The 10,598-nt window shown below is 37.8% G+C and overlaps 1 protein-coding gene across 1 annotated transcript in view; it reads left to right on the forward strand.

Annotated features, from left to right (window-relative positions):
• mindy3 (MINDY lysine 48 deubiquitinase 3) overlaps window positions 1–10,598 on the forward strand; it is a 36,198-nt gene extending 25,600 nt beyond the window's left edge. Inside the window, 4 exon segments of the mRNA XM_048153034.1 lie at window positions 2,734–2,806; window positions 3,966–4,053; window positions 6,090–6,161; window positions 9,631–10,598. Coding sequence (XP_048008991.1) covers window positions 2,734–2,806; window positions 3,966–4,053; window positions 6,090–6,161; window positions 9,631–9,780 — 383 coding nt within the window. The 3' untranslated portion in view covers window positions 9,781–10,598.

Consider the following 10,598-nt stretch of genomic DNA (forward strand, 5'->3'; position numbering starts at 1 on the left):
GCAGCTTATCAGACAGTGCAAAGATCCAATACTTACTGTATTTATGTTTTACTGTAACTGCGGATGAGGGAGAAAAGAATAGGAAATTGAAAAGAGAAGGCCAAATTTGATCTGATGCTAAAGGTGTTATTTCAGCGGCGTAAAAGAGCAGTGCGTTGAAGTGTAAGGGAGTGAGAGCACATTTGTGGAACAGATATGTATTTCGGAGGCTACATTTTTAGTTTTAAGGTTAAGCCCTCCATTCTTTTAATGACTCTCCCACAGTATCTCTTTACACAAGCCCAGATATCAGTCATAAAGACAAGACTACACATTCGCACACTCCCTCACATTTACCAACATACGGTTTCACTGCCACTATTTAATCATGCTTCAGTTGACAAGTCAAACCTTAACATAGGAAGTACAAACAAAACCAGACATTTCACACAACTGATCTTTGACAGAGATCCTGGCATATTAACAGAATTCACAAAGTATATGTTTCCTGATACAGTAATAGTATAGCTCCCAAACAAACAAACAAAAAATGTTCTAACCTCTCAGGTTCTCATCATGTAGAAACTATTTTTGTTTATGTATTTATGCTGCCCTTTTTTGAGATCAGTAAGATTTTTAAATGTTTTTGAAAGAAGTCTCTTATGCTAAGCATGCTGCATTTATTTGAACAAATTTTTTTTGTTTGTTTTTTTCCTGTAATGGCACAGATGTCATTACTCCAGTCTTCAGTGTCACATGATCCTTCAAATGATCTTCCAGCTGATTTGCTGCTTAAGAAACATTTTTATAACATCTTTATCAATGTTGAAAACAGTTTTTATGGAAGCTGTGATTTTGTTCACAGGATTTTTAAAATAGAAATGTAGAATTTGTTTGGAATAAAAATCTTTTTATATTAGAAATGTCGTTACTGTCTCTTGTGATCAATTTAATGTGTCCTAGCTGAATAAAAGTATTCATTAAAAATAGTCTTACTGAAAATTTGAACTGTATATTGTCCCCACATTACTCTAGTTTTCCCCATATTTATAACAAACCTGCTGATTACTTTCTCACTAGTAATGATTGCAGTCTAAATGTCACTATGTCTTACAGTATATATGATTCATGACCAGCAGTGATTTGTTTGTGAGCAGTTCTGCTGAGGATTTTTGGGGAGGATGGTCTCACGTGATGATTTATCTGTTAAGATAGTCGTTGTGCTCAGATGGCAAAGTCAGCAGTGTAGCTTTATGAACAAACCCCTGATGCTCCCTTAGTCATATGTAGTGCAGTATATCCTGTTTTTTTTTTTGTTTGTTTTTTTCCTTCCTAGAGCTGTTGCCTGAAGTTATATTTTCCTCCCCTACTGATATTTATTGCTGTTGTATTAAACCTAAGACTCCTGGTGATGACAGAGAATATCGAGAGAGGGTGTTTGATGAAATAAACGAGAACCTAGAGAAGTGATCGCCCACTGCACTGTCTCATGTCAGGTAGAAGAGGTTTGTGCGTGTGTGTATATATATATCACTGAATGTGTCAGAGTAAGAACGCAAGTCGCCTTCCAAAGTTTTGATTTAAAGAATCTAATTTACAACACACACTCAAAATGTCATCAAGAACAAGATTAGATGTTCTTGCTTGGCATCTTTTTACCTTTTGATGCAGTAAACAACATTCCTGTTCCTCGCATTAATAAGAACAATACTATCAATGTGTGTTCATGTGATGAGAAAGGAGCCTGTGTATTTTAGCTCAGTTTCAACACTTTGGATGTGTTTATGCCAACTCTAAACATAGAAATGAGATCTTTCCATGCATTTAATTTGTTCAAAGGAGAAAAACACTTGCATAATTTCTCAAGCATCTGACTGTGTGATTCTGTAGCATGGTGATATGCTAAATATGAATGCTATTTTCATATGCTAAAATGAAATAACATGATATCAAAAATAACGAAGTTCGAAGTTCGGCTCGAGCTCCGAGTTACCAAACCCCCATCTGCGTGCTGTGCGATTTAGTCAGTGTGATTTTAGTCGTTTTAATTTCTGCTTTAACATAGTAAGCAATCAATTGTTTTTAGGTTAAGTTTACCCTTTTTTTGCTTATAATGTACAGCATAGCCTACATTCACTATATTTGTTTTCATAGGCTTTATGTTACACATTGTTTGGAGGACAGCATTGGGCAGAATGTGGAATAATATTGTCTAAAATGATGGATTAAAACTAAATTTTAATTTAAAATAATTTTTTAAAAATCATATTATTTTAATAATAATATTATTGAAAAATAATCATTTGTTGCAGCCCTATTTATGTCAATAATATAGACACTATTTTAGCCAAAGTTCTATTTGGCACACTGTTCAAAACGCCTGACTGTATCTAATTTCATGCCGTGGTACAGATATTTATTGTTCTTAATCCAGTCACTCCAGTCTCCACTGGAGGAGAGAGTTCATTTTATAGTGAATGGAAAAGAGTTAGCATACCAGCTGCTCTGCAAACATCCTGTCTGACACTTGGAGACCAGAGAGGAGGAAAAACAACATACAGCACTCATCCATCTATTTATCAGCCATTGTCTGGCGTGTGTTTTGCACATATGTGTACGTGGTCGGCAGCATGGCTTCGATTAGAGAGATGAAACTCATGTTTCATGTTGGGCATAAGACACGGGCAAACTGTGTGGGTGGTGATCAAGACTCTCAGAAGCTCTAAGCATCTGCCTCTTTCTCCTCATCTTTAGATAATGGGTTCATTCCAGACACGCTGCTTGAAGATGTTATGAAAGCCTTGGATCTCGTCTCCGAGCCAGACTAGTAAGTTTATGTGTGTGTTTGAGTGCGTGAATGTGATGTTTTTGATTATAAAACAGATCATTACAGTCCTGGGTGCTGATTGGTTAGTACATTGTTCTAGCATTGTTCTAAAATACACAAGATTGTAACTGTCATTACCTTGAAATAATGTTTAAATTGTTTATACTAATTATACTAAAATAGAAATAGCCTTTTATGAACATAAGAAACTTTTTTTTTTTAATTTAAAAAAAAATCCTACTGACCATAAACCTTTGAACAGTAGTGTATGTGATATTTTTATTATGTAGAGTAAGCATTTTTAAAGCAACAAGCCACTGTAATTTACAAATATAGCACATCATCTTTATTGCTTAATTCACGCATGTTACATTTGTTTCATGAAGTGATGTGAACAGGTTTGTTCATGTTACAATACCTATACCCCCTCTCTTTGCACAACTTGTTCACATGCCACTCAAACAGACTCATGTAGAGCAGAGAAGAGAAATAGAGTAATGTCCCTTCCTTCATCTTTAGCCCCATTTAAAGCCACTCACCAGAGTCCTTTGAAACCTTCACCTCTTAAACAGCCTCCCAATGAAATCTGAGTGATTTCAAACCACCTGCTTTCTTAAATCACATCAACCTTTGACAGCTTGAAAGACAACTTCAGCCTTTGTTACATGAATGTCAAATTGACAGAATAAAGTTTAGGTCATGTGTTTGTTTTTACACAGCACCATGTTCTAAAGCAGTTTAATCAAGTGTCGAAAAGGTCTAAACCCTGCTTTGACCTCTTCTGAAACTACATACAACATAATTAGTAATGTTATCAGTCTTGCTGTATGACTTTAAAAGGAAAAGTCTATCCTGTTTTAACATCACTGAGGTTGTTTTCGTCAGATTCCAAGCATTAACTCACGGTTATATGTTTAGTATCTGAACGTAATTCGTCATTATGACTACAGCCACAGACAACACATTTCACTGCTCTAGGATGCAAGTGAGCGTTACATGCCGAAAACATGCAATATTCGCACACACAGCAAGCTACATCTCTCATAATCCCCCAATTTTTTTTTCTCTCTCACTCACTCACTCTCACTCTCTCTCTCTCTCTCTCTCTCTCTCTCTCTCTCTCTCTCTCTCTCTCTCTCTCTCTCTCTCTCTCTCTCAGTGTGAATTTGATGAAGAGTAAGCTGGATCCAGAGGGATTGGGTATTATTCTGTTGGGCCAGTTTCTGCTGGAGTTCTTCCCTGATCAGGTACACACACCTGTGTCTCTCTTTCATATTAAATGTTCAAACATGTTTACAATAACCAAAATGACCCTCCAGAAGCTTGCGTTCTGCAAGTGAGCTGTGTCTTGTGGTGCCATCCCAAAGAGGCACAAAATCACTTTCATGGACCTTTACCTTTGAAGAAACGTCTAAATATGCATCTTTCCGTCAACACTTGGCCAATTAATATTAACACTTTCTAATTTATTTCACTTCTATCATTTTTTTTCTTCAAGTAAAAAAAAAAACCTTGCTACATGTACTCTGCTAGACCTACTGGGACTTGTCACAGCACTTACATATTGTCGATCTTGTGTTGGTTTAACTTAATTGGTTTAAATGAGTGAATAGCTTATTTGGCTTTCAGACAGTCATAGAGGCCACTTTCACACAGCAGCAGTATACAGTTATCAGTCCTGTATTTGAGTCCTTAATGTGGTTACATTCGCCCACAGTACAGTTATTTACAGGAATGACAACCGTCATACAGTGTGAGAGAGCCGCTCTGCAAAGGGGTATTGTGTTTGAGTTTGGAGTTGACAAGGTAAAAGTATACATGATAATGCATCATCTAGAAGACCCCAGCTGATCCTTGTGGCAGAGTGAAAAGGTTTGTAGATCTTTGTAAAATACTGGTAAAAACTTCTAATTTCAAGTATGGGTAGGTTGGTACACTTTCCATGTCAGGTGGTACAACTACATACAACTTGGAAAAATAAAAAAAGAGTCATAAAATAAATTTACTTTGAAATGTTATTTAACAATTTAAACTTGTTTTAAACACATTGTTCATGACTCAAAAATATGCATTACTTCAGTTTTGAAAAGATTTTTTTAAAACAACTTTTTTGAAGCTTTATTTGTCAATGACCCACTTCTATGATGATTCTACATTAGTTTTGGGGGTTCAGTACTTAACTTCAGTACTTCAATAATTGCAAATTTTAATGTTTAATAAATTTCTGAACAGCCAAAGTCTATACAGCTATATTTCAACCTTTTTTAGAGGAATACGCCATTATCTTAGTAACATGCTAACGTCAAACTCTATTGGAATCAGCTGTGAGTTGAGTATTTGTGTGGTGCACAGAGTTGCAGCCAGTGTAGGGAGTTTAAAATCAGTCATTTATAAGGTTGATTGGTTAGGATGTAGGAAGGCAGCTCACTAGGTTTTGGGATAGGGCTGGCCATCATGCTGTCTTTTTTTTTTTTTTTTTTTTTTTTTTTTTTTTTTTTTCTCCTCCTCGATTCTTGCTCTTGCTCTTGCTCAACATTGTTTGCTTTTTCTCACTGTTTTTTCATTACGTTCAAATAAACCTACAATCAGCCCCAGATTAAATCTATGTACATGTAGCCCCTCAGAGAGAGAGAGGGAGAAGCTGACGGTTATAGTTGGCATGGACTTGCAGCTCCACTGGTCTATGTTAAATAGATTAGGGCTTTAGGGATACATACAAAAAAGGCCTCAATTTACCATCAAATCAAATACTCTAACCCTATTTCAGGCCCACTCAAACACATGCACGCACTCGACTCGCTGTTGTAGTTTTGGCAGTGAGGCAGGCATGTGGTATGGGGGCTAGACAGAGGTATTTGGCTCCTGTCAAGACTCTGTGCTTGGGTTTTGCTGCTAGTTTGAGTTGGTCTGCAGAGTTCTGGCACCGGTTTGTAATCGAGTCTATTCAGCAGCTACACGGGGGGGTGTAATTGTTTTGGACTTAAAGCAATGTATCTCAGTGTGCTGTCAGCATTGAGCATGTCATTACATCTAAAACCATCCACTGGACCGTTGTTTTAGGCTCTCTGGTTTGAGTTTATGGCGTGTGTTGTGATGTGTTTGAGCTGGAATTGGACATTTTGGTTAAGTTGTCTCAATTCACGGAAATATTTTTCTGGCGTCCTATAGATGGAGTCAGATCTAGGCAGTATATGTCACAATGACACATAGAGATGTTTGCTGATGTTCCACAGACCCGATGATGTACATGTCCGCACTGACACGTGCCGTCTCTCTTTTCCAGGATTCTGTGATCCCAGACTCATTTCCTGTGTATCACTATAATGGCCTGAAGCAGTCCAACCACAACGAGAAGGTAAGACACACTCTGCTTGCTTTCTAATGGCTACGCATGCAGGCACACTTTAATAACACACATTATCCTTGCTGGTATGTAAGCCCTGGTGGGTCAGTCTTATCCTGTCTGATTCCTGGGACATGATGTTAGTGAGCCACCCCGTCCTATGGCCCACAACATTAAGTCCTCTCAGCCTCCTAAAACCCAAACTTTCCTGTGAGTGTCGACAGCTTTCGAGACTGGGCAGAGTATATTGAAGCCACAAAGACCTGAAACTGTTTCAATATACTGATGTCTCATGCTCTCTCTTCTCTTGATGTGTGTTTATACAAAGTCAAACCAGGCAAGATGATTTGCATCATTTAAAAGACACATGGTCAAATGCATTTTAGTGTAATATTATTTTCAAATTGATTTTAAATTTTAGTTGTATTTCTTCAGTGAGTTTGTTAGTCACAGTTCAGTTTTATTTCATGGTCTCATTTCTATTTAGTTTTAATATATGTCATCTATATTGTAACTTTTAGTTCTTTTCTGTGCTTTTCCGACCATTGTGAACCATTTTCATTTTCCATGCACGTCCCTATACAGAGTGCTGATGACATTTACACATGCTTTCCTTAAGCAATAGAGAAAGATGCAACCCGACCACCTCATACATTGATTTATCAAGGAGTGTGTGTGACCTATGCTTCTTAGCGGAAGTGCGTGTGTGTGAGAAAGAGATTGACAGAAGTTAAGGGGTAATGGGTAGGAATTGCCACATCAGGCCCCTGAGGACACACAGGTTACTCTTCATTACTCTGGCAAACGCATTAGCAGCAGCAGTAAAGTGTGCAGCCTTTGTTGTTGAGGTTTCCTCTGTGCCACTCGTTTATTCACAGGGGCCCTTTCTCAGGAACCAAACACCTTGCAAAATGTAAGGAGCTCCTGGCTGTAACACGGACCATACTGGCATTTGAAGCCCAGATTTCCTTTCTGCTCAAGTAATATAATCATCCAAAGGGATCTGCTCTCATTCTGTCTTTCTTCAGCACTTCTGCTTCGTGTCATGTGCGTTCTTGATTTTTTTTTTTTTTTTTTTTTTAAGAAATTAATTCTTTTATTTAGCAAGGATGCATTAAATTGATCAAAAGTGGCAGTAAAGACATTTATAATGTTACAAAAGATTTATATTTCAAAGACATTTCATCAAAGAATCCTGAAAAATCTATTACAGTTAACATAAAAAATTGAGCACTAAATCAGCATATTAGAAGGATTTCTGAAGGGTCATGTGATTTGTCATTGCAGGAATAAATTAGATTTTAAAAATATATTAAAATAGGAAAATGTTCTTTTAAATAGTAATAATATTTCACAAATGTATTGTTTTTACTGTTTTCAATCAAATAAATGCAGCCTTGGTGAATACTTTTTTTTTTTTTTTTTATTCTTACAGAAACTAAACTGTTTGAAAGACCTGAATCTTTGCCCATAGGGAAAACTGCAGATTTCAACAGGTTATGAATCTTTCACAGAATATTCCTTGTTAGAGTTTTAAAGTCCCCCTAAAATCAAAATTTAAGTTTTTTTTTTTAGCTTTTAGTATGAATATGTTAGCCTGTTATGTTATGAATAAGCTGGTGTGTTCCAAAACAATGACAAAATATATATTTAGTAGATATAAGCTTTGAAAACTTCTCTCATTTCCTTTAAAATGGATCACGGATTTTCATGACATCACGCAAATTATGTCAACACATTGAATAATCATGCGTGTTCCAAGGCACTTCAGTGGGCCTTTAAAATCAGTTTTCTAGTTATGCTCAACTAGAAACTGTAAACTAGAAATGCACAACAAGACATTTCTGGAGAGAAATCTCCAGGAAACGTGTTTTAATATCATTATCCAATAGTAAATGTTTTGAAATGTCATTGGCCTTGGAACTTCATCTGGTAAAAAGTGTGGCACCAATCAGTTCTTGATGTGGTACTTGTTCAGTCACTGCTTTTATTCAATCCTTGTGTATACAGTCAGACTGATTATGCACACATGCATTCGTTTTAGTTTGAATATACAGAAATATTTATTTTAAAATATAGACATATAACTGAGCACAAAGCCAAGCTGACCCACCGTAGACTATTATCTTTGGGTGAATAGGCCAAAAACCTTCAGAACATGAAATCTGTCCAGCTTGTGGAAATATTTGGATTATTTCAAGTAAACATACACCGATTGTTGACAAGTTTTATGAAAGACATGTTCTGACTAACATAGATAACCCCACTGTTCCACACGATCACAGTTGACTGGCAGCTATGATGAATGTGTGCCTTCAGACAAGATGTAGCGCTTTATTGGGCCTTGAAATGCCTGGTTATGATTTACTTTCTAGTCAGCTAGAAGATGTCACCCTTCCTTCCATTGCATTCTACTGCCAAAAGCTAGAGTACGGCTATAAAATGAGGAATGATGGGGTTGGGTAACAAAGGCTGCTTGAAAAGAATGGAAGTAATAGCATAAGTTTAGTAAGCTGCACTCAGGAAGTTTAAAGATCCTCAAAGTTCAGATCTGAAAACTTAAAGTTCAAGAGATCATCTCTCAACATCCTTTTCTTCACCTGCCTATTGGCTGCTTTTGCTTTTGTAGTCACAGAGAGCATCAATGTGTGTTTTGATGGATAGTTCTCTTAACTCTGGGAAAACCGATGAACGCTCATGGTTGATGACAAAAGCAACTTTTTTGCTGAAACACAGGGTTGAGCAGAGGTTAGTTGGCCACTTGGAAGAAAAATGACAAGTGGAGTCTTGCAAGTGTGTGATGTGCTTCCCAATGACTTGGACAGAGAGACTTGTGCTGTCAGCATGTCTGAGCCTCACTGCATAGTGGGCTGGTAATGTTGGTGTAGAGATGTTTGTGGCTGCCACCAGAGGGAGTGCCGTAGAGCTTTATGGCTTTCACCCAAGACTGGGTTGAATTAGGCAATGCTAATGAGCTCGAAAAAAATGTTGAGTGGTCAGTGATGATTGTCTGTGTGTGAAGGGATGTCTCGGAGTCTTGATTAAGCTTAATTCCTGGATTTACAGATCATCAGGAGTCAGTGGATCTCTCATCACACTCAATACTGGCACAATTAGACCCTGTGAAACACACATGCTGCCTTTATATAAGTGAATGGATTTTCAGGTTTCACTTGGGTAACACATGTAACATGTATAGCAGCAACACAAAATATTCAGAAAAATGAGGGCGCATGTTTATATCGTGACACTTTGTCAAGGGCAGATTCCTTCCTGGCAATATGACGCCCTCCATATGGAAGCCATCGACTGTCTTATGTCTGATGATGTCATAGCAGGAGGCCGGTCGCTAATGAGACTCATACAGAGAGAGAAACACTGGCATTCCCAAAAATGGGCCAGGTTTTATTTAGAAGGTCAGGAAGTGACTGTATGTATGCAAATGTGTTGCATGTTCACATCTTGTGCTTTTCTCTTCCAGGTGAGTTATGTCGAGGGCACTGCTTTGGTCATGGGTTTTGAGGACCCCATGGTACGTACAGACGACACCCCGGTCAAGCGCTGTCTACAGACCAAATGGCCCTACATCGAGCTCCTGTGGACCACGGAAAGGTCGCCCTCCCTCAATTAACCTTTCTCTCTCACCTTTCACCTGCCAACCTCTGGCTGCACAGCCCGCTGACTTCAGGAACGCTCATAGGACTCCTCACTCTCTCGGCACTGCATTTAGGAGGCCAACACGGGGCCTGAAGTTCAAATGAGAGACGATGCTCTTCGCCTGGCACTCACACAAAGCCTGTTGTTTGCTTTTTACAGTTTGTGTTTAAAGCCTTTGAGTTGAACAAATATTTTTTTTTTTTTTGGGGAGGTGGGGGTGGAATTATGCGTTCTCTTTTGCCATCTGTTATGTATACCAAATGTATTTGCTTTTGCAGGTGTTCGTTTTTTTTTTTTTTTTTTGTTAACTTACTACATGATTTTGTTTACTGGTCTGAAATGATAAACCTTTGAATTAGCACACCGACTGTGATGATCTTATGAGTAATTTATGGAATTATTAATATATTTTTTTTATTTGAAATTTCAGTGTTAGTAGTTGTGAATATTTAAGGGATCATTTGACCAAAGCCTCTTGTTGGACATAATGTATTTGTGTTTTGTCAATGGTCAGCTAAGGAGCGGCCATGTTCTGCAGCACTCAGTCCTGAGAGGAAGTCTGTTTAGACAGGTTTACAAAAGAATGCACTACAACCCCATGCTGGGCACCAAACGACAGTGGAGGAATAGGGCAATTTTATTATTTAAACTTTGAAGTAACAACCCTCCAGGAGGGACTGTGGAATGACACTATGATTCTCTGCATGAGAGAGAAGAATAACACAGACAAATGCTCACCCTTTATTTATTCTGATCCTGATGGTTCACTAAAATAAACACTTTTGTTCTTCA

Source organism: Megalobrama amblycephala, linkage group LG13, assembly GCF_018812025.1.
Source record: "Megalobrama amblycephala isolate DHTTF-2021 linkage group LG13, ASM1881202v1, whole genome shotgun sequence".
NCBI classification, from domain to species: Eukaryota; Metazoa; Chordata; class Actinopteri; order Cypriniformes; family Xenocyprididae; genus Megalobrama; species Megalobrama amblycephala.